Source organism: Pelophylax lessonae (genome assembly GCF_965119305.1).
Source record: "Pelophylax lessonae genome assembly, chromosome: 2".
In the NCBI taxonomy this organism is placed as follows: Eukaryota; Metazoa; Chordata; class Amphibia; order Anura; family Ranidae; genus Pelophylax; species Pelophylax lessonae.
In genome coordinates, this window is record NC_138769.1 from 17,335,366 (window position 1) to 17,361,084 (window position 25,719).

Genomic DNA, 25,719 nt, shown 5'->3' on the forward strand with positions numbered 1-25,719 from the left:
CACTAATGAGGGGGTTGCTGGGGCTGTCCATCCACTAATGAAGGCTTTCCTGGCTTGTCCATCCACCAAGTAGTGCACTGAATGGCCGTATACTTTGTTCCGAACTTGATATTGTGAGTTAGCCAATCAGTGGTAAGTAGTGGAATACTCCTCCTGTTGGGGAGGAGACGGTACCTTCCATCTGATGCTTTTCTCTGGGTAGATGAGGGCTGTGAAGGGCCAAACACTGGGATGAAATGGACAAATTACTAAGAAAGTAAGGCTCGGAATGCCGCTAAGTAACTATAGGCCCACCAGCATGTCCATGTGGTGCAAACTTTTTCAGGATCTGGACTGTCCTCTGCTACCAATGTTTGCATGGCCAAAATGTTAAGTATCTGGGCCCACTCCAAGAGATGAGGAGGAGAGGTGGATTTCCAGTGGTGGGCGGATAGTGACCTGGGCTGCCAGCAGGCAATGCCACAGGATGTCCTTTTTAATCTTGGAAATGGACGCAGGAATCATCGACAAGAGGGCAACCGACGGAGAGGCCTCAATATCAGTAATATACATCAAGTTATATGAGCTAAATATTTTCTGCCAAAATGGAGAAATCAGTTGGCAATCCCAACAAATATGTAGGTAGAAACCTTCATCTTCCGTGCATCTCCAGCATATACTGGAGGAACTGTTTATACAATGTAGATCTGCCAGGATCTGATACCATAAGGGCATTCTCTTGTTGCTCTTCTTCTGTAAATAGGAGGACATGGAGAGTTAGTGCATAAAAAGGAAATATTTTCTCCTGTCTTCCTCAGAAAAGGAGGTATGGAGATATTTGACCCATATTGGTACATATGGGAGTTCCGCTTTAGAAGTCCCTCTCTCGCTCTCTACAACTGGGAAACAGAGTAATATGGCATGTCTTGGGGAGGAACTGGTCTATGGGAGTGACATCTGGGGCCTACTGAACATCCTCCCTAAAGAGAAAACCTGTAAGTTGCATGAGAGAGAACCAATGTTGACTAAGAGACTTAGATGTAGGAAAATGGTATAGGGCCCAGGAGATATTATAATCGGGATAAAAGTGGCCTAGTTGGGGCCACTCATTCTGAGATAAGCACACAGTGGAGGTTTGTAATTCCAGTCCAAAAGAAGGGTTGTCAAAAATAGGCACCAAGGGGCCTGGTCGATAGGACAGCTTTTTGGGTATAATAAATCTATCCCATAGGAAAAGAAGATGTTGAGCTAGAAAAGGAAGTGAAGGTAAGGATGGTTGCATAGAGGGCGATATCCAGGGCAGAACCAATCAGACAGTCTTGTCAATACTGCTGCCTTATGGTACAGTTCAAAATCTGGAAAGCCCAGGCCTCTGGCTAATTTGGGTTTAGTGAGGACCGCCATTTTTTAGGTGGGGGTAATGAGGCCCCTAGACAAATTCATTGCTCTGAGACCTTATATTACAGAAGAAACTTCTCAGGAGAACAATAGGGAAGTCTAAAGGAAACGTGAAAGAATATTCATTTTTAGGGTTTTAATGTGCCCAAACCACAAAATACGAGTAGACCTCAAATGCAGCAAGTCATTGGAGAAGAAAGAAGGGAGATCCCCTATAGAGTTGCCAACATTCCTATTCTAGGAACATATACAGAACATTCCCCCCATTGTATGTGACTTTAGGCAAATTTAGAACAGTAAAAAAAGTTACAAAATGTTCTTTATCTATGTCATAGAGTTGATAAAAAATGTTACACTTGCAGATTTCAATGTATCAATACGGTATTGTTACAATAATGAACTCAGTACAAAGATAACAGTACACAAACTTAGTTTGCAGAGACTCTATATGAGTACTCGACACATTTCAGAGACAGTAGCTCCTTCCTCAGTGGTAGTTCTGCAGACAATACAGTATGATACATCAGAAGAACAACAAAAAATAAACCATATTGGAAAATCCTAACCAAAGTGTCACCATAGCAGTATAACCCTCTAAGAATTGGAGGAGGGAGGGGTTTCCGCATCAAGATACAGCCCATCAGTAGAAGACACTGAGATTGCCTAAAGATGAAAAAAGGAGAGTAAAAAAATATTTTCCAAAATTACAATGATGCCCATAGAGAATCGATTGTTTAATGTTATGTACCAAAAAAAAGGGAAAATCTAGATGTTTAATGTCATCAGAGAGAGAAAACATATGGTATAAATCTGTCAGGAAGTCTCCATGTCCTTGGAGAAGTTTTTTAATATTCTTTGATAATTTAAGTGATAGAATGCCAAGAGATCTACTGGGATACATGTTCCCAAATATGTAATGAAACCTTTCATGACCTTGAAGGGGACTAACATCAATTTTGAGAGTTCCATAACAAAGGGTTTAGAAAAAGTACCAGTCTTCAGAGTGAACATTTTCTGTTCCTTTATAATGGATGACCCCAGCACTTTTTTAGTATCAAACACAGTGACGGCCTGTCCATTAGGGGAGCAGGGGCGCCACCCCCCCTATCCATGCGTCCGGCCCCCTAATCTACATGCAGGGCACCGGATGCACGGATTCCAATTTTTGTTTTTCTGAAGCACGTGATTAGAGCCAGAGGCTCTAATAGGCATAAAAAAAGGGTGGGCTCGGGGCACAGAGCACTGCGCTCTGAGCTCACCCAGTTGTGTGACAAGAGCGAATAAATATTCGCTCTTGTCACATGGATTCTCCTTCAAGCCAATCAGGAAGTGGGTCCTGAGACCTGTTTCCCGTTTGGCCGAAAGGAGGAGGAGGAAGGAGACGCAGGGGAAGCCCGACCAATGAAGAGGGACATGGAGGAGACGCAGGGGGAAGCCGCCGCCTCCACATGTCAGCACAGGGTGAGTGAGCTGGCGACCGGGGGGGGGGGGGGTATGGTGTGTGGTGTGGGCTGGAGCTGGTGTGGTCCGTGGTCAGGTCTGTCTGATGCCCCCCCACCCCGACCCATGGAGCACCAGCCGCCACTAATCAAACATGGTGAATTCCAGCCTCTGAAATGCTAAAGCTCCAAGGGTTAGGTACCCTCCTCCCAGAAAAGCTATGATGATTCAAGTCCACAATTTTAATTTTCTGTGTTCAGCTTTGAATTGGGTGTTTGATTGGGTCTAGTAGCAACAAGGTGGTTTTATCCCAGTTTATTGTCAAGGTAAAAAATTTACCAACATTTTTTACTGTGGCCATATTAATCTCCAGAGAGGGTTTGTATTTCCTAGAAGTAAAAAGGCATCATCTGTATATAGTATTCATTTATCATCTCCATAGTGTCTGGTAAGTCCTGTAAATTGTGGATAGTGTCTAACAGCCACTGCAAGAGGTTTAATGACCAGTGCAGTAAGGGTCACCGCTACCTACCTCTCTGCTTTGCCAAAGGACAGAAGAGAGAATTTTTAATGAATATTCTAGCCTAAGGAGTATATGAGCTGTACCCATTTGATGAAATTTGGCCCTGACCCCATTATTCGCAACCCATCCCACTTATAATTCCTTCAAAGCTATCAAAATCTTTGCCAGGGTCAAGTGAGAATTTTGCTATGTTTCCCATATTCTACTAGGTGGATTGAAGATTGAACAGGCTTCATATATTTATAGAATTCGACCTTTGCGGAATAAACCCAGATTGGTGGCAGGATGGCAGGATACCAGACAAGATATGGATTTAAATAAAAGAGTTAGAGATTTAGCAAACATTTTGAAATTTTGGCTTGCAAGAATATGGGCCAGTTGGAGTCTGGTTTAGGGAAATACTCATAAGATTTTTGAAATGACCACTGTGACAGACCCCCTGGCCCCCCCCCACCTGGGTGCCTCCACCAAGATACAGCTTCCTCCACTCTGGAACCAGGAACTAGGTATTCTAGCTGAGAATTACACCCAAGAACTAGACAACACCAGCTTAGGTGCAAACTGGAACTCTTTATTGTAGGTTCACACAGAATTTATACCACACAAAATCAGATAAGAGCTTGATCACATTATCCTAAACAATGCAAACTTAAAACAGTAAAATCATCAGTACATCTAACAGTACATCTAATGAACTGCTAGCAGCTAAAAGTGATCTAATCAAACAGCAATCCAATCAACAGCTAACTTATTATCCAGTAAGCTAATTAACAACTAAGTCCCTATACAAGCCTTGATTAGTTGAGGAGTGCCCACCACAGACAGTCTGGCACCAGTTTCCTAACATTCAGGAAGACCCAGGGCTGTCCAAATCTCATTAAACAGCTTTCTTTTCACATCCATCTTCTCACTAAGTTTCAAGTTGGCAGAGACCATCATGGTTTCCGTGACTGTTAAATGTGGTAATAACATGTCATTTTGCATTATATAACAGGATACCTTCCTGAATTCTTGTAGTTCCCTTAAAAGCCAAGGCCCATAGTTAGTAGGCAAGAGGCTACCCTACAGTCCCCTCCAAAAGCCCCTGTCTCGGTTGGGTCTGTCACAACCACTATAATGGCTTCATACATGGATGAGAGTAGGACTTCCGAGAGAAATGCTTCATCCTGTGTGCAGGAGATGAGGAAGGAATATTTTTGTAGACATTTGCTGGGAGTACTTGTGCACCAGTAGCCTTGTTTGTTGTATAAAAATAAAAAGAGAAATAAAAAGAGAAAACAGGGAGCCAGGTCAGTGTGAGTAAAAACAACAACACTTTATTCTAAAATCCACTCATATCTGAATAACTTGCAGACTGCATGTAGAGGTGCTGTGGTATCGTGTGTGTTAGTCCAAGACGGTAGACAGGGTGGGCTGGAGGGCTGCTGAAGATGTCTGGACCCGATGAAGATGTCTGTATCCGCTGAAGATGTCTGGACCAGATGAAGATGTCTGGATCCGCTGAAGATGTCTGGACCCGCTGAAGATGTCTGGACCCGCTGAAGATGTCTGGACCCGCTGAAGATGTCTGGACCCGATGAAGATGTCTGGACCCGCTGAAGATGTCTGGACCCGCTGAAGATTTCTGGACCCGCTGAAGATGTCTGGACCCGCTGAAGATGTCTGGATCCGCTGAAGATGTCTGGATCCGCTGAAGATGTCTGGACCCACTGAAGATGTCTGGACCCACTGAAGATGTCTGGACCCGCTGAAGATGTCTTGACCCGATGAAGATGTCTTGACCCGCTGAAGATGTCTGGATCCGCTGAAGATGTCTGGACCCGCTGAAGATGTCTTGACCCGCTGAAGATGTCTGGACCCAATGAAGATGTCTGGACCCGCTAAAGATGTCTGGACCCGATGAAGATGTCTGGACCCGATGAAGATGTCTGGACCCGCTAAAGATGTCTGGACTCGCTGAAGATGTCTTGACCCGCTGAAGATGTCTGGATCCGCTGAAGATGTCTGGACCCGCTGAAGATGTCTTGACCCGCTGAAGATGTCTGGACCCGATGAAGATGTCTGGACCCGCTAAAGATGTCTGGACCCGATGAAGATGTCTGGACCCGATGAAGATGTCTGGACCCGCTAAAGATGTCTGGACTCGCTGAAGATGTCTTGACCCGCTGAAGATGTCTGGATCCGCTGAAGATGTCTGGACCCGCTGAAGATGTCTTGACCCGCTGAAGATGTCTGGACCCGATGAAGATGTCTGGACCCGCTAAAGATGTCTGGACCCGATGAAGATGTCTGGACCCGATGAAGATGTCTGGACCCGCTAAAGATGTCTGGACCCGATGAAGATGTCTGGACCCGATGAAGATGTCTGGACCAGATGAAGATGACAACTGGGGCTAATCTCATTAGCAAACTCCAAGCCGAGTAACCGAAGATAAATTGGCCCGATAGGGAGACCACCGCTCACACAAGTCTGGACCCCGCCGCATGAGAAAGCAGGAGAACGGCAGTGTCACAGGCTCTCTTGCGCCACTACTGGCTGTAACAAGACAGGGCACACAAGCTGGGGAGGGGGCGGGCCGCAACTACACTTTTTAGTGTAATTGAACACTTTGTATATTGACCACCCAAAATAATACCTTGCCACCCCTTTGCCACCCCTGTTTTAAAAGTCTAGCTCCGCCACTGCTGTGTGCCCCTTTTCCGCCACAGTGCTGCAGTTTTCCCTCCTCTCCGTCTGGCAGCTGCTCAGGGCACAAAGGTGGGTTTTGTCAGGATGGTGAACAGGGGGGGCTCCCAATCTTAAATTTACCACTTCCCGCCTGTCATATAGCAAAATGACAGCTGGGAAGTGGTTGCTCTATCCTGAATGTCCATCATATGACGTCCAGCAGGATAGACCGCTGCCGCATCTCAGATCTCAGATCTCTTTCCTCAGTTCGCGCCTGACAGGCGCGAGTAGAGGAGAGACAATCAGCGGCTCTCCTGACGGTGGGGGGGGGGGGGTCTGTGCTGGTAATTAGAGCATTGATTACCAGTGCAGACCCTTGGGGGATGCCACTAGAGCCACCTGGGATTGCCCACCCATGGCCACCAGGGAATGCCAACCCATGGCCACCAGGGATGCTAATCAGGGCTCAGGGACCCTTTCAGTGCCCTCCTCATCTGTGCTGCCCATCATTGCCATCTATCAGTGCCACCCACCAGTGGTGCCCATCATTGCCATCTATCAGTGCCGCCCACCAGTGCCCATTATTGCCCATCAGTGATGACTATCAATGCCCATCAGTGCCGCCTATCAGTGCCCATCAGTGCCGCCTATCAGTGCCCACCAATACTGCATATCAGTGCTACCTATCAATGCCACATATCAGTACCCTTCAGTGCTGCATATCAGTGCCTCATCATCAGTGCCACCCCATCAGTGCCTCCTCATCAGTGCCTGTCAGTACGGCCTCATCATTGCTCATCAGTGCAGCAAAAAACTTATCTATTTACAAAATTTTATAACATAAACAAAAAAACTTTTTTTTTTTCAAACTTTTCGGTATTTTTTTCATTTGTGTAGCAAAAAAGAAAAAACCTGGCTGTGATCAAATACCACCAAAAGAAAGCTCTATTTGTGGGAAAAAAATGACATAAATTTGGTTTAGGTACAGTGTTGCATGACCGCGCAATTGTCATTCAAAATGCAACAGCGCTAAAAGCTGAAAATTGGCCTGGGCAGGAAGGGGGTGAAAGTGCCCGGTATGGAAGTGGTAACACACTGAGCGATCAGTACGATTGCTCACTGTGGGGTACAGACAGGGCCACTGATAGGGGGGGACCGCCAGTCCTCCTGAAGGGGGCCCAGGCATACAGGGGGGCCCCAACAGCACAGGGATTTGGTGTGGTTGGACAGGGGGGCAATTACAGAAGGAAGCCCTGTGTGGCTCTCTGCAGCAGCTGAAAGCCAGTTTCTCCCCCTCCTGCCAGCTTTCAGCTACTGCAGGGAGAGACACAGACACAGGGCATCGTTTCTGCAATCAACAACACCAATTCCCCTCCCTGTTCTGCCTGCTTCTGATCTGTAATAAATTAATTTAAAAAAAATGTAAAATAAAATAATTGTAAACATTTTTATCATTTTTTAAATAAATAATATTTTTTTTAAAAAATGTAAAAATTTATTAAAAAGGGCTAATTCACACAAGTTCTCTGTTATGTTTGTGTATTTTTGTGAAAATATTGTCTTGATATATTCGGGGGGGGGGGGGGGGGGGCCCTGCCAGGTAGGCTGTACGGGGGCCCCGTGATTTCTAACAGCAGCCCTGGGAGCAGATAATGCCTTTGTGCCATCATTCACTTGTATGGATCTTGTTCAATGGCGGTATAATTTGTGCCATGGCTGCAAAACATAGCATCACGGGCGCTGCATTTCAGCTAAAATGTTATTTGATATTTTCGGAGGAGGGCGGCCCCCCCATCAGGTAGGCTGTACTGGGCCCCAAGATTTCTATCAGCAGCCCTGAGAACGAGGCTTCATGTACAATGACAGCTCCTAAACTTGAGTTTAGGAGCTTTTGGGTTTTTTTTTTTTTTTTTTGCCAAAGCTCCTAAACCCAACTCCATAAAAGCCATTATGTATAAATCTATACATAGACTTTTAGCAGAGTTTAGGAGCTGGCACATTTAGGAAAAGTTAAACCCCCCCCCTTCTCCTGAGGGGAGATACAGTACGTGGCAATTATCCTTAAAATTGAGATTCATATGATAGCGGTGGTTAATGTATATGTACCCCCTCCATTTTGTAGGGATGTCCTTTAAAAAATTTTGGATAAGCTATCCCCTTTTTTTTCCTATCAAATTTTTGATTTTGGGGGCGATTTCAATAATATATTAGACGGGTCATTGGATACATCTAACCCTAATCTAACATCTAACCCTAGCTCCAAATCTAGATCTCCGGTTGTGGGCTGAGTCAGCTGCGCTTATTGAGACCTGGAGATGGAGACATCCTGTACAAAGATCATATTCATACCTTTCACTCCTCATCAAGAATTGATTTGGCTTTTGCTAGTTCATCTTTGTTATCTTGGGTAAAGGATGCCACATATCTTGCCACAGGTATATCAGATCACACTCCTCTACAGGTTACTTTGTCTTTACCTTGTCCCTGGGCTGCCCGTTCTTGGCACCTTCAACCTGGCTGGGTGAAGGAGCCCGAAGTTGAACCGGCGGTCACAGCGCGGGTTGCTGTGTACTGGCCGGTCAACGATGGCTCCTCCACTCCCCGGATTGTATGGGACGCATTTAAAGCAGTTATTAGGGGGGAACATATTTCGGGAATTAAGGCTGCTAGAGTCAATCCGGGACCAGCGTGGAGCACAAGCGGCCCGCATTGACCTTAGGAGTCGTTCGTAACTCGGATGTTCGTAACTCGGGGACTACCTGTAGTTGACAGGGTAGCTCCTACCAGGGCGATGAGCACCCTTCTCACTTTTATTGTTTTACGCCAGAAAGTTGATCATATTATCCATGAAAAAAAACAGCTGCGCCCAAGGTAGATGCGTGGAAGGTATTGGCAAATAGGGTTCTTCCTTTGTATAAAGCAACCTATCTAAATAGAGGAATGCCCATGAAACTTGATAAGGCAGCCCTCAAATTTTCCACTCGCCTGCTCGCATTTTGCGAGTGGAAAATTATGTAGGGCGAGCTCCAGGAGCGAGAGGAGATGAAAGCCGGCCACCTGACGGACTGAATAATGTCAGAGTACGGATCATCCAACTGTAACAGCTTGTAAATTCCGGGCGCTCGGTGACAGACACAGTCCCGCCTCCTAGCCCGGCTTCTTTGATGGACAGAACACCTGGCCAACCAGGACGTGTGACGTCTATCAAAGAAGGCGGGCTAGGAGGCGGGACTGTGTGTGTCACCGAGCGCCCGGCAATTACAAGCTGTTACAGTTGGATGATCCGTGCTCTGACACTATCCGGCCAGCAGTGGCATACCAATGGGGGTTATCTTCATGCTACACTGGTACTCGCGCCGATCACCACTTCCCGTTAAGGCAGCTTGCTCCCTCCGTCTGTGCTGCGCTGCTCCCGGGGGCTGGAAGAAGGTGAGTGCCCGAGGATTGAGCAGCCTCCCTGTGTGACTGCATAGAAGGAGCGGTGGGGCGGCTGCATATAGAGGAATTGATCGCTGGGCTGGATGCCTGATTCTCCTCTCTGCAGGCATTCAGCACTTGCAGGAGGAATATGCAAAGATCAATTCCTCTATATGCAGCTGCCCCACCCCCCTCCAATCCAACTTCTTTTTTTTTTTTGCTGGCCCCCCTAGTGCTGTACAGCCCCCCCTCTCCAGCCCTTTAGTGCTCTTCAGCCCCCCCCTCTTCAGCCCTCCCAGTGCTCTTCAGCTCCCCCCCTCCAGCCCCCCAGTGCTCTTCAGCCCCCCCTCCAGCCCCCCCAGTGCTCTTCAGCCTCCCCTCCAGCCCCCCAGTGCTCTTCAGCCCCCCCTCCAGCCCTCCCCAGTGCTCTTCAGCCCCCCCTCCAGCCCTCCTCAGTGCTCTTCAGCCCCCCCCCCTCCAGCCCCTCAGTGCTCTTCAGCCCCCCCTCCAGCCCCTCCCCAGTGCTCTTCATCCCCCACCCTCTAGACCCTTGATGGGCACTGATGAGGCTGCACTGATGGGCACTAAAAACGTTGTTATTAATATTTATTTTTGTAACTTCTGCATTAATGCAAAAACGTTTAACAGTGTAATTTTATGAGATAATTTATGAGGGCGTGTTTAGGGGCGGAATTAGGGGCGGGGCAGGGTAGGAGTTGGGTGGGGCAACTGGTGCCGAGTAACCCTTAAAGCGGAGTTCCACCCTGGGAATACTTTTTTTAATAAAAATACCCCCGGGACAGTCAGGGCTAGTACATTCCACAATGGCTAGCCTCTGATCTGTCCCGGGTTGCACTTACCTTTTAGAAGAAATACTTACCTTGAAAAAGTATTGTCCAGTGCTGCCATCTCAGGTGTGGGCAGCTTGAAGCCAGCACGATCCTCTTCTACGTCCTCTTCCGTCTTCTTCGGTCCCACGATGCACTGCACCGGCCCCGCCGTCACTTCCGGGTCGCGCGCGTCATCCCTGCACAGCTTCTGGGCATGCCCAGAAGCTGTTTAGCAAGGTATGACGGTGCCTGAACTGGAAGTGACGTCGGGGCCGGTGCAGGCGCATTGATTCCTGGGAGCGATGACGTTCAGCTCCCAGGAATCATTGCAAGCTAGGAAGTTACAAATCGCCGTGGCCGCCGAGGGGAGGAAGAGGAAGTAAGGTAAGTATATTTTCTTCTAAACCAGGTAAGTAAAAAAAAAAAAAAAAAAATTGCGATTATCCATTTGTTTTTCAGGTGACCCCGGGCATGAAGATGGAGGTAAGTTTTATTTTAGGGTGGAACTCTGCTTTAAGCACAGCTGGAGAACTGACTATGGTGGCTCCTGCTTAGTGTGGTCAGTATTTAATGAGAAAGCAGAGGGACTGGCAGGAACACCAGGGATTTCACACAAAGGAAGCAATACAAAGAGAACAGGAGACTCTCATACAAGTACATGATACAGCAGACACATATCAGGAATATGAAGTGTTGGAGTAATATACACTTTAATTTGACCATAATATAAACATGACACTCAACAGGTCAAAGGGTAATGTCAGAGCATGAACCACACACAAATCCACATAGAAATAATTTTTCCACAACAATAATCACATTACTGGCTATAGTATTGAGACAAAAAAATAGACCCTATACACAATCCAATCCAACACCCAACCTCACTAAATTTCTAATAGGGACCGCCACACAGTATTATTGTATTAGCAGAAATGTCAATGACGTTCTCAAAGAGGGACAGTTCTCACTCTGATACAGTAGATGCATCGTTCACCCATTCTCCCCACACTTTATCACATTTTGCTGGCACCGCTCTACTGGCATATGTGGCCTTATAAAGAGGAATAGACCAACTGACCCTGCCAGAAAGTAGCGGGCAAAATTTTGAACCCTTCCCTTCCATGGTTGTTGAAGAATCTGCAATTTGATTTGCGGGGTGCCCTCCTGCCCCAGAAAAGTAAATATGAGGCGGTCAATAGTCTTAAAGATTGTTTGGGGTATCCAAACTGGGGAATGACTAAAAATATATAAAAAGAGGGGGAGGAATTTCATTTTCATTAGATTGACTTTTTCCAATCAACGAGAGTAGAAGATTCTGCCAAGCCTGAAGTCCATGCCACCACTTCTAGACCGGGCCTTTTTCTGACATTTGTTGTTTACAAGTTAAAACCTTTTTTTTTTTGCTAAAAAATTATTTAGAACCCCCAAACATTCTATTTTTTTTTTAGCAGAGACCCTAGAGAATAAAATGGAGATCATTGCAATATTTTATATCACACCGTATTTGCGCAGCGGTCTTACAAAACGCATTTTTTTTGCGGAAAAAAATAACTTTTTTAAATTAAAAAAAAAGGAAACAGTAAAGTTAGCCCAATTTTTTTCCATCTATGATATGCTGAGTAAATAGATACTCAACATGTCATGCTTCAAAATTGCGCACGCTCGTGGAATGGCGACTAACATTGGTACTTAAAAATCCCCATAGGCGACATTTTAAAAGTTTCTACAGGCTACCAGTTTAGAGTTACAGAGGAGGTCTAGGGCTAGAAATATTGCTCTCACTCTAACGATCGCCGCGATACCTCACATGTGTGGTTTGAACACCATTTACATATGTGGACGCGACATGCATATGGGTTCGCTTCTACGTGCAAGCTAATAGGGACGGGCGCTTTAATTTATTTATTTTTCCGATTTATTTTATCTTTTATTTTTTTATTTTTATACTGTTTTTTTTTTTTTTTTAAATTTTAATCACTTTTATTTCTATTACAAGGAATTAAACATCCCTTGTAATAGAAATAAGCAGGACAGGTCCTCTTTACTGTGAGATCTAGGGTCAAAAAGACCTCACACCTCACATCCTGCCGTCCATAAGGGTGATCCCACAGCGAATCCACCGCTGGGACCACCCTTATGTTAAAGCGGACCGCCCTCAGTTTACAAAAATACCGGGGTTATGGCAGCAATCTGCTATCTGCTGCCAGAACTTCGGTATTTAACCACTTTACCACCAGAGGATTTTGCTGTCTTACGTCCAGGCCACTTTTTGTGATTCAGCGCTGTGTGATTTTAACTGACAATTGCACGGTCGTGCGACGCCGTACCCAAACGAAATTTACGTCCTTTTTTTCCCACAAACAGAGCTTTCTTTTGGTGGTATTTGATCACCTGTGCGATTTTTACTTTTTGCGCTATAAACAAAAAAAGAGCGTTTATTTTGAAAAAATAACAATATTTTTCACATTTTTTATATGAAATTCCCCCCAAAAAAATGTAAAAATCAAATTTTTTTAAAATTTTTGGCCAATTTGTTTTCTGCTACCTATGTTTGGTAAAAAAAAATCACAATAAGCGTATTTTGATTGGTTTGCGCAAAAGTTATTGCGTTTACTAACTAAGGGAAAGATTTCTGTCATTTTTGGTGTTTTTTTTTTTTTTTTAACGAGTAATGGCGGTGATCTGCGATTTTTTTTTGCGGGACTGCGACATTGCGGCGGACAGATCGGACCCTTGACTGACATTTTTTACACTTTTGGGGGTACCAGTGACATTACTGCAGTAATCAGTGCTATAAATATGCACTGTTACTGTAAAAATGACACTGGCAGGGAAGGGGTTAATTTTATTGGAGAGGGAGGGGTTAATGTATGCCTGGTGCTTACTAACGTGTGTGGGGGGAGGTGACTGAGTGAGTCAGGGACAGATCGGATGTCCAGCTATGCTGAACCCTGCAATCTGTCACTCCCTGTCACTTAGGAGATCCGCCCGCTCTGTTTATACAGGCGGGCGGATCTCCACACTCGATTCCCTGACGATCGGGGAAGAGCGGCGGCGATCACCGCCTCTCCTCCCCTGGCCTGACTCCTGCTGTGACTGAAAACAGCGGGAGCGCGCCTACAGGGGGAGGAGTCCAGCGACGTAGGTCTACGTCGCTGGACTATAACGAACCACTTTGCCGCAGTACGGTCAATGTGACTGGTCGGCAAGTGGTTAACATCAAAGTACCGACGTGAATACACGATGGGCGGTCCGTAAGTGGTTAAAGCAGGGTTCCACCCAAAAGTGGAACTTCTGCTTAAAGTAGTCCACACACCCCCTACATGCCACATTTGGCATGACATTTTTTTGGTAGGGGGGGTACCTCGTTTTGACAGGTACTCGCTCCCACCAATGCTCAGGCTACCTAGTTGAGTCGAGTGGAAGTTCTCCTCTCCACTTCTCTCCCTGCAATCTTCTGGGACATGTCAGAGGTCCCAGAAGATTTCCCGGCCACTGAGGAGGCGCAGCGCGACTCGCGCATGCACAGTGCACACCGGCCTGTAAAGCCACAAACTGTCACAGCCGGGTGTCCACACTTGTGATGCTGGTGCAGAGGCGAGGCTAGCGAGAGGAGCGAGAGAGAGGAGCGAGGCTTTGGGTGGCCACATCACTGGGTTGTGGGACAGGTGAGTGCGTGTTTATTAAAAGTCAGCAGAAACACTTTTTGTAGCTGCTGACTTTAAATAAACTTAAAAAAGAGTGGAACTCCGCTTTAAGGGTTTGGATAACGGGAGTAACATTTAGGGATATGAAGTCTGATACAGTGTTATATATCATAATTCCCAGGTATTTTACCCTATGGACCAACTGTAGCGGGCCGGGGATCCAGGGGCCAAATGCTGAGAGATGGAGCCTTCAGAGGGTGTATCTGGGACTTACTCTAGTTAACTTTGACACCAAAATATTTGGAGAACTAATTCGGGATGTTCAAGGCTGCAGAAAGTGAGGTATCTGAGTCTTGGAGAAATAGGACCACATCACCTGCATATAATGCCATTTTTTCCAGCCAAACTACCTACTTGAATGCCTTCAACCTTTGGAGAAGACCTTAGCGCCACAGCCAGTGGCTGGATCATCAAAGCAAATAGCCCCGGGGACAGGGGCAACTCTGATGAGTGCCCCTAGCTATCTGAAAGGGGCTCCAAGATCACCCCATGGAGTTTTATAGCAGCTGTTGGACATTTATGAATGGGGCTGGATCCATTTTTGGAAATGCAGGCCTATCCCAAATGCAAACACAACCACCCCCAAATATTGCCAATTGACGTAATCAAATTACTTTTCAATATCTAAAAAGACAAGGACATCTCAACTAGATGTTTCCTGGAGTAACTGAATATGAGTAAAACCCTCCCTCCGGAGGTTCATATCTGTTGCCTTAGTGGGCATAAAGTAAGTTTGATCCGAGGAGATGGCATGGTGAATGACTAACATGACGTCTGTGGAAGACGAAACGTACGTCGGGCGGTGCTCGCGGTGATACACGCCAACACGGAGGAGACGCGGCGGCCATCTTTTCGGTGGTTTAAGGAACAAGTCTGACACACTAGGGGAACACTACATGCTTGCTGAGATGCCTGTTTTTATCCATCATTTGTAAGTGTTCTTAACCACTTGCCGACTGCCTAACGCAGATCTACGTCGGCAGTCAGCCCCTCACAGGCAAAGTGACGTAGGGCTACGTCACTAGCTTGTGAGGGTCTAGGGAGCGAGCGCGCGCCCCCGGAGGCGCGCTCCCGCTCCCGCGTGGTCACGGACCCCCCCGCGCGCGTGACCGGCTGACCCGATGTCCGCCGGTCACTCGGCGATCGGTGGGGGAGAGGGAGAATGTCAGGCAGAGAATGTCAGGCAGCTTGTGTAAACAAGCTGCCTGTCATTCTCCTTGCTGCTAGGATACTGATCACTCGGATCTAGTATGTAGATCCGTTGATCAGTGTCCATACAGCTCAAGCCCCAGCCAATCACAGTAGAAAGCACGCCCCTAGGGATACACACAGCCCCTCCCTCCCAAATAAAGTTAACCCCTTCACTACCAGTGTATTTTTACAGTAACAGTGCATATATATAGCACTGATTACTGTAGAAATGTCACTGGTAACCCCAAAAGTGTCAAAAATGTCAGTCAAGGGTCCGATCTGTCCGCCCCAATGTCGCAGTACCGCAAAAAAAATCGCAGATCGCCGCCATTACACGTTAAAAAAAAAAACAACAAAAATGACAGAAATCTTTCCCTTTGTTAGTAAACGCGATAACTTTTGCGCAAACCAATCAAAATACGCTTTTTGCGATTTTTTTTACCAAACATAGGTAGCATAAAACAAATTGGCCGAAAAAGTAAAAAAATTTTGATTTTTAAATTTTTTTTTTTGGGAATTTCATATAAAAAAATGTGAAAAATATTGCTATTTTTGCAAAATTGACGCTCGTTTTTTGTTTATAGCGCGTGATCAAAAAATCGCACAGGTGATCAAATACCACCAAAAGAAAGCTCTGTTTGTGGGAAAAAAAGGACGCCAAATTCGTTTAGGTACAGCGTCGCATGACCACGCAATTGTCTGTTAAAGTCACGCAGTGCCGAATCGCAAAATACCCCCTGGTCGGAATGGGGGTAAAATCTTCCGGGGCTTAAGTGGTTAATCCATTATGCTTTAATCAATGTTTGACGGTCTGCGCTATGATAGTGTCCTGCTCTTTGTTTTATACCGATTAATGGTGAAATCTGAGAATCCTGGCACATCGGGAGAAGGAACGCCCTGGGCTTCTATATCATTTGGGCTTGTTGGATCTCTGTGATGGGGATCATTCCGAGTTGGTAAGAGGCGGTGTGATCAGGGTGTCTGGTGGTGGTTCTTTGGATCTACAGTGTCGCACCTCTATCTGGTTGAAAAGGACACTTGACAGACTTTCTTGTCCAGTCAATCTTGGACGTGTTTTATGATTAGCGCCACATTAGATACTACAATACCATATTGATCTGATACTATTCCAAATTTTGTGTGGCTGCTTTTCGTTTTTTATTTTATTGTTTTTAGATGTGTCATCAGTTAGCGCAGCAATATTGTCATTTAATGACTAACATAAGCCAGCTAACTTTGATTTTTGAACCCAACGTCCATATACAACAATAAGATGGGTCTATAAGTCATACACTGAGAGGGGTCCCTTCCTGGCTTAGCAATGAGCAATTTATGAGCCTTGTAAAAGGGAGGAGGAAGACAACTATGCTGAAAGCAATCTTGATATAAGCATAAGAGTCATGGTGAAAGTGTAAAGCAGATAATACATTTAATATATTGTATTCAAGCTGTATGCACATGTGTTTGCCTAGAGTTCAGCCTTAATTAAAACTAGGGCTGCACCGATACCGATATCAAGGCAGATATTGAGCATTTGTTCAGATACTTGAAACACCTTTGCAGTGTGTTTTGATCCCATACAAACTGAAAAGGGTCAAATCACACTGCAAAGAATTGCATGTGATTTGAACAGGAATGCGGTTCCCGTACCGCTCCTGTGTGAGCCCAGGCTTGTTATAGTGATTTCAGCCTGGGTTCACACAACAGAGGTGCAGGAAACCACGTGCGATTTGGACAGGAATTGCACTGCATTCATTTTGTATGGGCTCAAATCGCACTGCAAAGGTATTGGTACTCGGTATTAGTGAATACTTAAGTGAAAGAATTGTTACTCGAAATTGGTAAAAAAAAATGGTATCGGTGCATACCTAATTAAAACTGCTTCAAAGTATCTCCCATTTTCACCCTACAAGATCTTCCTCATCTTCCTCATTTCTTCCAGTACAAGGCTGACTACAGGTCATCTTCTAAATGGGAACGGCTCCGTTCTCCATAGTGGGCACAGCTCCATTCTTCATAGTAGGCACATCTCCATTCTCCATAGTGGGCACAGCTCCATTCTCCATAGTGGGCACAGCTCCATTTTCCATAGTGGGCGCAGCTCCATTCTTCATAGTGGGCACAGCTCCATTTTCCATAGTGGGCACAGCTCCATTTTCCATAGTGGGCGCAGCTCCATTCTCCATAGTGGGCACAGCTCCATTCTCCATAGTGGGCACAGCTCCATTCTCCATAGTGGGAACAGCTCCATTCTCCATAGTGGGCACAGCTCCATTCTCCATAGTGGGCACAGCTCCATTTTCCATAGTGGGCGCAGCTCCATTCTTCATAGTGGGCACAGCTCCATTTTCCATAGTGGGCACAGCTCCATTTTCCATAGTGGGCGCAGCTCCATTCTCCATAGTGGGCACAGCTCCATTCTCCATAGTGGGCACAGCTCCATTCTCCATAGTGGGAACAGCTCCATTCTTCATAGTGGGCACAGCTCCATTCTCCATAGTGGGAACAGCTCCATTCTCCATAGTGGGCACAGCTCCATTCTCCATAGTGGGCACAGCTCCATTCTCCATAGTGGGCGCAGCTCCATTCTCCATAGTGGGCGCAGCTCCATTTTCCATAGTGGGCGCAGCTCCATTCTCCATAGTGGGCACAGCTCCGTTTTCCATAGTGGGCGCAGCTCCATTCTCCATAGTGGGCACAGCTCCATTCTCCATAGTGGGCACAGCTCCATTCTCCATAGTGGGCGGGGCTCCATTGCCCATAGTGGAGACAGCTCCATTTAGAGGAACCTCTTCTTCTGGAATATTATTCCTCACTGCTCTCCTTCTGGAACGTCTCTGGGAATGGAAAATGCAGTAGAACAGGTCAGGTGACAGCACAGAATATCCTTACAGATCACACCACACAGTCTGTAATGATTTAAGGAGCAATGTCATCTGCTGGTGTTGGTCCACTGTGTTTAATCACATCCAAATTCAGAGCAACCCTCTACCAGGAAATTCTAGAGCACTTCATGCTTCCCTCTGCTGACCAGCTTTATTTCCTTTTCCAGCAGGACTTGGCACCGCTCACACTGCCAAAACTACCAATACCTGGTCACATGATCATGGGATCACTGTGCTTGATTGGCCAGCAAACTCGCCTGGCATAAACCCTATAGGGAATCTGTGAGGTATTGTCAAGAGGAAGATGAGACACACCAGACCTAACAATGCAGACGAGCTGAAGACCGCTATCAAAGCAACCTGGGCTTTCATAGCACCTCAGCAGTGCCACAGGCTGATCGCCTCCATGCCACACCGCATTGATGCAGTAATTCATGCAAAAGGAGCCCCGACCAAGTATTGAATGCATCCTATACTGTACATGGACAGACTTTTCACTAAGCCAACATTTCTGTATTAAAAATCCTTTTTTTTATTGGTCTTATGTAATATTTTATTTTCTAAGATACTGAATGTTTGGGGTGTCACTAGCTGTAAGCCTTAATTATCAAAATTAAGAGAAAGAAATGCTTGAAATATATCACTCTGTGTGTAACTCATCTATATAAAACATTTGTGTTTCACTTTTATTTTATTAAATTACTGAAATAAATAAACTTTTTTATGATGTTCTAATTTTATGAGATGCACCTGTATACCTGTGTAATAAATGAGATCTTCCTCTTGTTGCCCTTGATGTAAATACATTGTGTGACCCCTAATAGATGCCATATTTTTGGGACCATGTGTCAGGATATCCCTATCTGCTCTAGGTTATCCACCGTTGTATTATGAATGGCTTGCATTTTAAAGTAATTTTCAGGTCTAAAATTATTTTTTAAATGTGTGAAAAAAAAAATGGATCTGGAAGCAATTGGGGATTAACCACTTCTGGACGGGAAGGATTTCACTCTTAATGACTAGGCCATTTTTTTGCGATTCGGAACTGGGTTACTTTAATGGACAATTGCGTGGTCATGCGACGCTGTACCCAAATAAAATTGATGTCCTTTTTCCCCACAAATAAATCTTTCTTTTGGTGGTATTTGATCACCTGTGCGCTATAGACAAAAAAAAGTGAAAATTCAGAAAAAAAAATATATATATATTTTTTGCTATATAACATTCCCAATAATAAAACAATCTAAAAATCAAATGTTTTCACCCATTTAGGACAACTTGTATTCTGCTACATATTTTTGGTGAAAAAAAAAAATAAATCGCAATAAGCATATTTTGATTGGTTTCTGCATTATCGCGTCTACAAACTAGGGGAAAGATTTATGTCATTTTTATTTATTTATATTTTTTACTAATAATGGCGGCGATCTGCAATTTTTAGCGGGACTTCGACATTGCGGCGGACAGATCGGACCCCTAACTGACATTTTTGACACTTTTGGGGGCACCAGTGACATTACTACAGTAATCAGTGCTAAAAATATGCACTGTTACTGTACTAATGACACTGGCAGGGAAGGGGTTAACACTGTGGGTGATCAAAGGGTTAATTGTGAGACTAGGGGTTGTTTTCTAACTGTGGGGGGATGGGCTTGTGAAATGATCATAGAGACCTGTGATTCTATATAGAAGGATCACAGGCACTCTGATCATTCCAGAGAGACAAACGGTCAGCTGTGTTTACAACAGCTGACCGTCCTCTCTCAGTGGGGAGCAATCGCGGGGGCCCGCCGGCAATCGCGGCCGCTGGTCCTGTGGATCGGCACCCCTGCTGCCTATACCCATACGGCGATTCGCACAGCCAAGGCAGCCTGCTGCAGTATACGTGCGGTGAGAAATCGGCAAGCAGTTAAATAGACCTCTTAGAGAATTTTAATGTCAGCTCACAGCCAGCAGGTGGCGATATCTGTTTCTGCATTCACAGACTGACTGCTCTTACAGCCGTAGTAAAATCTGCTTTGTGCCTGTAATAAGGCTTACCTGTAGGTAAAATTAATATCTCCTGTGCATACCTTACAGGTGTTTTTTTTTTTTTTATGCAGCGGTTTACTACCACTTTAATAGGAGAATAAATAATGTAACATATGGAGGGGGAATCTCACTCACCAGATATTTGATGAAAGCCACCAATAATATGACAACAATGACACCACCAACACTAAGACCAACAAAAAGATTCCACTTTATCGGCGATTCAGAATCTGTGAAACGGAAAATACAATGTCAAATATATTAGCTATGGATACACATATGATAAATACACAATGTATCAGTTTGTATGGTCGGTGGTCATGTGACATCTCACCTGTATAATCCTCCAATAGGAGAGCAGAGAAGAGAGCAGAGAAGAGACAACATGATACAATGTTACTATTCTGTGTCACCCTCCCACTATGACCCCCCAGAGAAGAGGAGACAGGATGACCCCCATCTATAACCCCCCGATACATGGAATATAACATGACCCCCCATAGTCACCAATACCTTCTGCTTCCAGCATTCTGATGAACATCGTATCACTGATCAGCCGGTATTCCCGGATCTCCTCACTGACCGGGTTTGTGATCCTGACCCGGAATCTCCTCTTGGCGTCGTCTCTCTGCACACTGGGGATAATCAGCGTCCTATTGTCATCTATCAGCCGGTATCTTTCAGGGAGAGGCTCCCCGTCCACCTCCCAGGTCACAGCGCTCTCTTCTCCAGAGAACTGGACGCTCACAGCCATCTCCTCACCCAGCCGGCTGCCATTACTGGTGATGGTGGAGATGAGAACCGGATCTGGAATGATCAGTCATAGCTCACCAACACAGAGCCCAGATACATGAAATAGAACGCTAGCTCTTGAACACATACTGAATAATGGAGTAAGAATTAGCAAGTAGCAGTTTGTCACATTCAACTAGACTTGTCCTATAATGATGAAGAGGTTTCCTTACTCATGGAAGAAGCCGTTTCAGATGCAATGAGTGTCAGGAACAAACCCCAGCAATTATGGCCACATGGGTACCTGTTACCTTTATCCAATCCCCATGTAATGTGTCAAGGCAAAAATTTAAGGAGAGAGAGACGCCTCTAAGTGCAGGTATCCAATTTAATGAAATAAAATGACAATAAGAACTTACATCAAGGTAAGGGTAGCTTACTCAGGATACCTGGTTTCAGTCTTTCCTCTGGATGGCAGCCCTAAGCACTCGGACGTCCTAGCCTATACCCAGCATATTGAATTTTTTAACTCCCCCCCCCTTTCCCTCGGTACCCCCTCCTCTCCCCCCCCCCCCCGTACTGTCGGCTCTAGAATTTATGTCCTTGTTATATAATGTGTCAAGGCAGATGTTGATTGTTCAAGAACATGATAGGAGGTGTGAAGGTTTACAAAATCCTCCCATTCTATTTCCATAAACCCATCCCATAGTACCATGATGTCTTCAAATCACATGGATGGAGGTGTGAATTGTTGTCCAATCCGAGGGGAGAGAGATGTTAAAACAGCATTACTATTCACACTCACACTATGATCATCTTCTATACAGATCAGATTATTCCCCCAGTAATTGCCCCTCTCACCTCTGATCTCCGGCCGGTATTCCCGGATCTCCTCACTAACCAGGTTTGTGATCCTGACCCACCAACACAGAGCCCAGATACATGGAATAGAGTGCTAGCTCTTGAACACATTGCTCATGTGATCTGTAGCTTCTCCTCCTATATATATATATATATATATACACACACACACATTCCCCGTAGACAAGTGTATCATTCATCTTCTCCCCATAGAGTACAATGCGGTATGTAGAGAAGGGAGATGCAGTATATGGACTCTTACCCAGCACACGGATCTCTGTAGAGGGAAGTGGAAGTATTGAGTGAGTGTTATACTCTGTACTATACACACAGGAGTCTTCCTTCCCAGCCTGGGTCAGCTTCCAGCAGCCGCTCCCTGTGTCCAGGTGAAGTCTGGACTTGTAGTTGTTCTTGGTGTATAGCTCATTACAGTGAAGGTCCAATAAAGGATCCACTTTCCCTCCACATAGTCTGTACAGCTCCAGCACACCTTCAGCCTGAGGACATTTCATATTACAGTCAGTGATCTCTGATCCGCTCCGTATGTACACCGTTCCCCATGTCAGCAATGGGCAAATTAGAAAACACAGGAGACCTAAAACAAAAAAGAAAAAAGAGAAAAATGTATCACTACAGGAACAATATCTCAATGTGTTAACCAGGAAAAGCAATTTTCCATTAACTGCCAGGTGAGTTCATGCTTATACAGGGCATTATAGGGCATGACATGCACATATTTGGTGTTAGTTTGTAAATGCTGTCCCTAAAATACACAAAGACTCTAAGAGCCGGTTCACACTACTCCGACTTGTCAGGCGACTTGGTCTGCGATTTTTTTTGCGGGACTGCGACATTGCGGCAGACAGATCGGACCCTTGAGTGACATTTTTGACACTTTTGTGGGTACCAGTGACATTACTACAGTAATCAGTGCTATACATATGCACTGTTACTGTAAAAATGACACTGGCAGGGAAGGGGTTAACTTTATTGGAGAGGCAGGGGTTAAATGTGTCCCTAGGGGCGTGTTTCTTACGGTAAAGGGGCGTGGCTTTTCATGTAACCACAGAGACATATGATCCTAAATAGCAGGATCGTATGATCTCTGCAGTTGCACAAGGGAGAATGACAGGTGGCTTTGATTACATCAGCCGCCTGCCTTTCTCCCTCTGTAACGGACGATCGCGAGTGACCGGCGGACATCCGAGCCGCAGGTCACTCGCACCGGAGTGCCCGAGAACGAGCGGGGGCGGGAGCGCGCCTCCGGCGGCGTGCGCTCGCCCCCCCATTGGCTCGCGGGCGAGTGATGTATATATACGTCACTTTGCCCAGGAGGGGCTGACCGCCGTAAATAGTCGTGCGGCGGTCAGCAAGCGGTTAAGGGGGCAAATCCTTCCGGTCCAGAAGTTCTTAACAATGGATACATTCCCTCCAGCATTTTCCATGCTTGTTACATTGTATCTCTTCTTGCTATAATGTATTTTTGTTCCTATGATCCTCAGACATGTCTATCTAATTCATTCAATAGGCAAATGTAAATTAATTAAAAACCTGCATCCTCCCTCCCTAACAGACCTGAGGAAGGCAGGAAAAGCTGATCCAATTTACTTCAACAGAAAATAAAATTCTTCACAATCCTCATGAATAATTGGATATTCCTGATCAACAATGTCTGGTGTTATTTCCTATAAATGCAAATAGTTATTTTCTGGACATAAACACATACAAACTACATAGTAGGCTACAACTCACTCCCATGGAAGTCTTTTCCACATTTTTTTTTTTTTTTTACAATGGAGTCTTTTGTGTGAAACAGATCAGATACTCCCCCCAACACACACGCACTCCAGAGGCAGAAGAATAACCCCAAAGCAGACACAAGGGTTGATTTACTAAAACTAGGGGTGCAGAATCTGGTGCAGCTCCGCATAGAAACCAATCAGCTTCCAGGATTTTTATTGTCAGAGCTTAATTGAACAAGCTGAAGTTAGAAGCTGCACCAGATTTTGCACTCTTCAGTTTTAGTAAATCAACCTCTGCAGGACACAAAAACGACCAACTCTGCTGCTTTCCCCTGTAGTACCACTTACCCCCACAAGATGTCAGAAGTCTTCAAGGCGAAAGGGAGCATTGCCAGGTTGTGAACTTCTCCAATCTACAGTTTTCAGTTTGGCTATTATTTTTTTACTTAGGTCCTAATATATTTTGGGTGACACGCATCGCGTGACCCTGAATTGTAAACTCCTTGAAGTCAGGGACTGATTTTGTTTGCGTGATTGCAGCGTGATTTGTCATTGTCACGCCACAATCGCACCATGTTTTTAGGTGCCATTGAAATGAATGGCACCTAAACACGTTGACGCGTGATTTGACATTTTAACAGCGCAATTCGAAATTGCGGGCAAAATCCTAGGTGGAATATATGGTAAAACTGCAATCAACAGCAGTAGGATTATTTATTTTGCAGGGGGGGGGGGGGGGCTGGATCATGGCAATGAAATAAAAATAAAAGGCTACATTTTAAAAAAATTATAGTTTTTTTTTGCTATTTTGGGCCACTTTTCTTTTTAGAATAAAACAACAGGAGATATCTGTTAACATTTACCATCAAACTGAAGTCCAATTTGGATACACTAAACAGTTGTGATGACATGTACGCTTATACTAACACATGTCAAAGTTTCAAAATTGGGTCTTGGCGTTATGGTTTGTTTTCACCATGGTCATAGAGGGGTTAATCTTTTAATACCAAATCCCTCTTTCAGCCTTCATTCACACTGAACGCGCCTTATAGTGCAATTCATCAAAACTTGCACAATTCCAAAGCCGCATTTCAGTCCAACTTCGGGGACGACTTCAAAGACATCTGCGCGGGTTCATGCACAGATGTCTATTAAAATCGCCCCCCGAAAGTGTCAAAAAAAGTACAGGAACTACTTATGGAACTGTGGCACCGCACTGTCGCACTGATTGGGACCCTCCGATTGCCAGAAATAGGCTGCGATTTGACCTGTGAATGGGGGCTCATCCTCAGATGTCCCTCCTTTTGATCTGATATTTTTATAGACCTCTAATAAAATAATACATTATTTAAAGTGGAAGCCACTTCCTATGGGGGCAAACACAAAAGACACAAAAGAGGAGGAACCAGGAGCACCAGAGAAGAGGACGATCATGGCGGCTCTGTGCATAACCATTACACAGAGCAGGTAAGTACAAACCTGTTTGTTATTTTAATAAAAAGAAATGCCTTTAGAACCATTTTAACTGCCAAATGTGTTACACCACACCAAACCCTTCATCCTACCTTTACATCATTGTATTTGTTAATTTAACCCCTTCTCACACACCCCATCATCCCTTTATACCGGACACCTGGGGGTGGGAAGGATCACAGAAGCCAGTCCTACCAGCTACCGATTCGTAGGTTGGAACAAGTGCTGTCTGTGACAGCTCAGTCTTTGTGGAGAAAACGCACAGTGAGTGTGCTCTCAGTGCATTAACAACAGCCATCCAAAAACACATCTGTGCAGCGTGCGGTCATTAACATTTTTATTGCCACTGGCATACTGTATTCCTATACTGATTTCCATGTATACACCGCTGGGATCACACATTATATCTCTGTATACAGATCTCATCTATTCCTATATACTGATCTCCATGTATACACCGCTGGGATCACACATTATATCTCTGTATACAGATCACATCTATTCCTATATACTGATCTCCATGTATACACCGCTGGGATCACACATTATATCTCTGTATACAGATCACATCTATTCCTATATACTGATCTCCATGTATACACCGCTGGGATCACACATTATATCTCTGTATACAGATCTCACCTATTCCTATATACTGATCTCTATGTATACACCGCTGGGATCACACATTATATCTCTGTATACAGATCACATCTATTCCTATATACTGATCTCCATGTATACACCGCTGGGATCACACATTATATCTCTGTATATCACATCTATTCCTATATACCAGCGGTCACTAAATGGCGGCCCGCGGTCCATTAGCGGCCCGC

The 25,719-nt window shown here is 45.1% G+C and overlaps 1 protein-coding gene across 1 annotated transcript in view; it reads right to left on the reverse strand.

Moving 5' to 3' along the window:
- LOC309547921 (uncharacterized protein) overlaps positions 1-25,719 on the reverse strand; it is a gene marked incomplete at its 3' end in the record, with an annotated part of 293,350 nt that overhangs the window by 102,035 nt on the left and 165,596 nt on the right. The window contains exon 3 of the mRNA XM_082247920.1: positions 20,586-20,879. Within this exon, the coding sequence (XP_082104046.1) occupies positions 20,586-20,879 (294 nt within the window). The remainder of the gene's footprint in view (positions 1-20,585; positions 20,880-25,719) is intronic.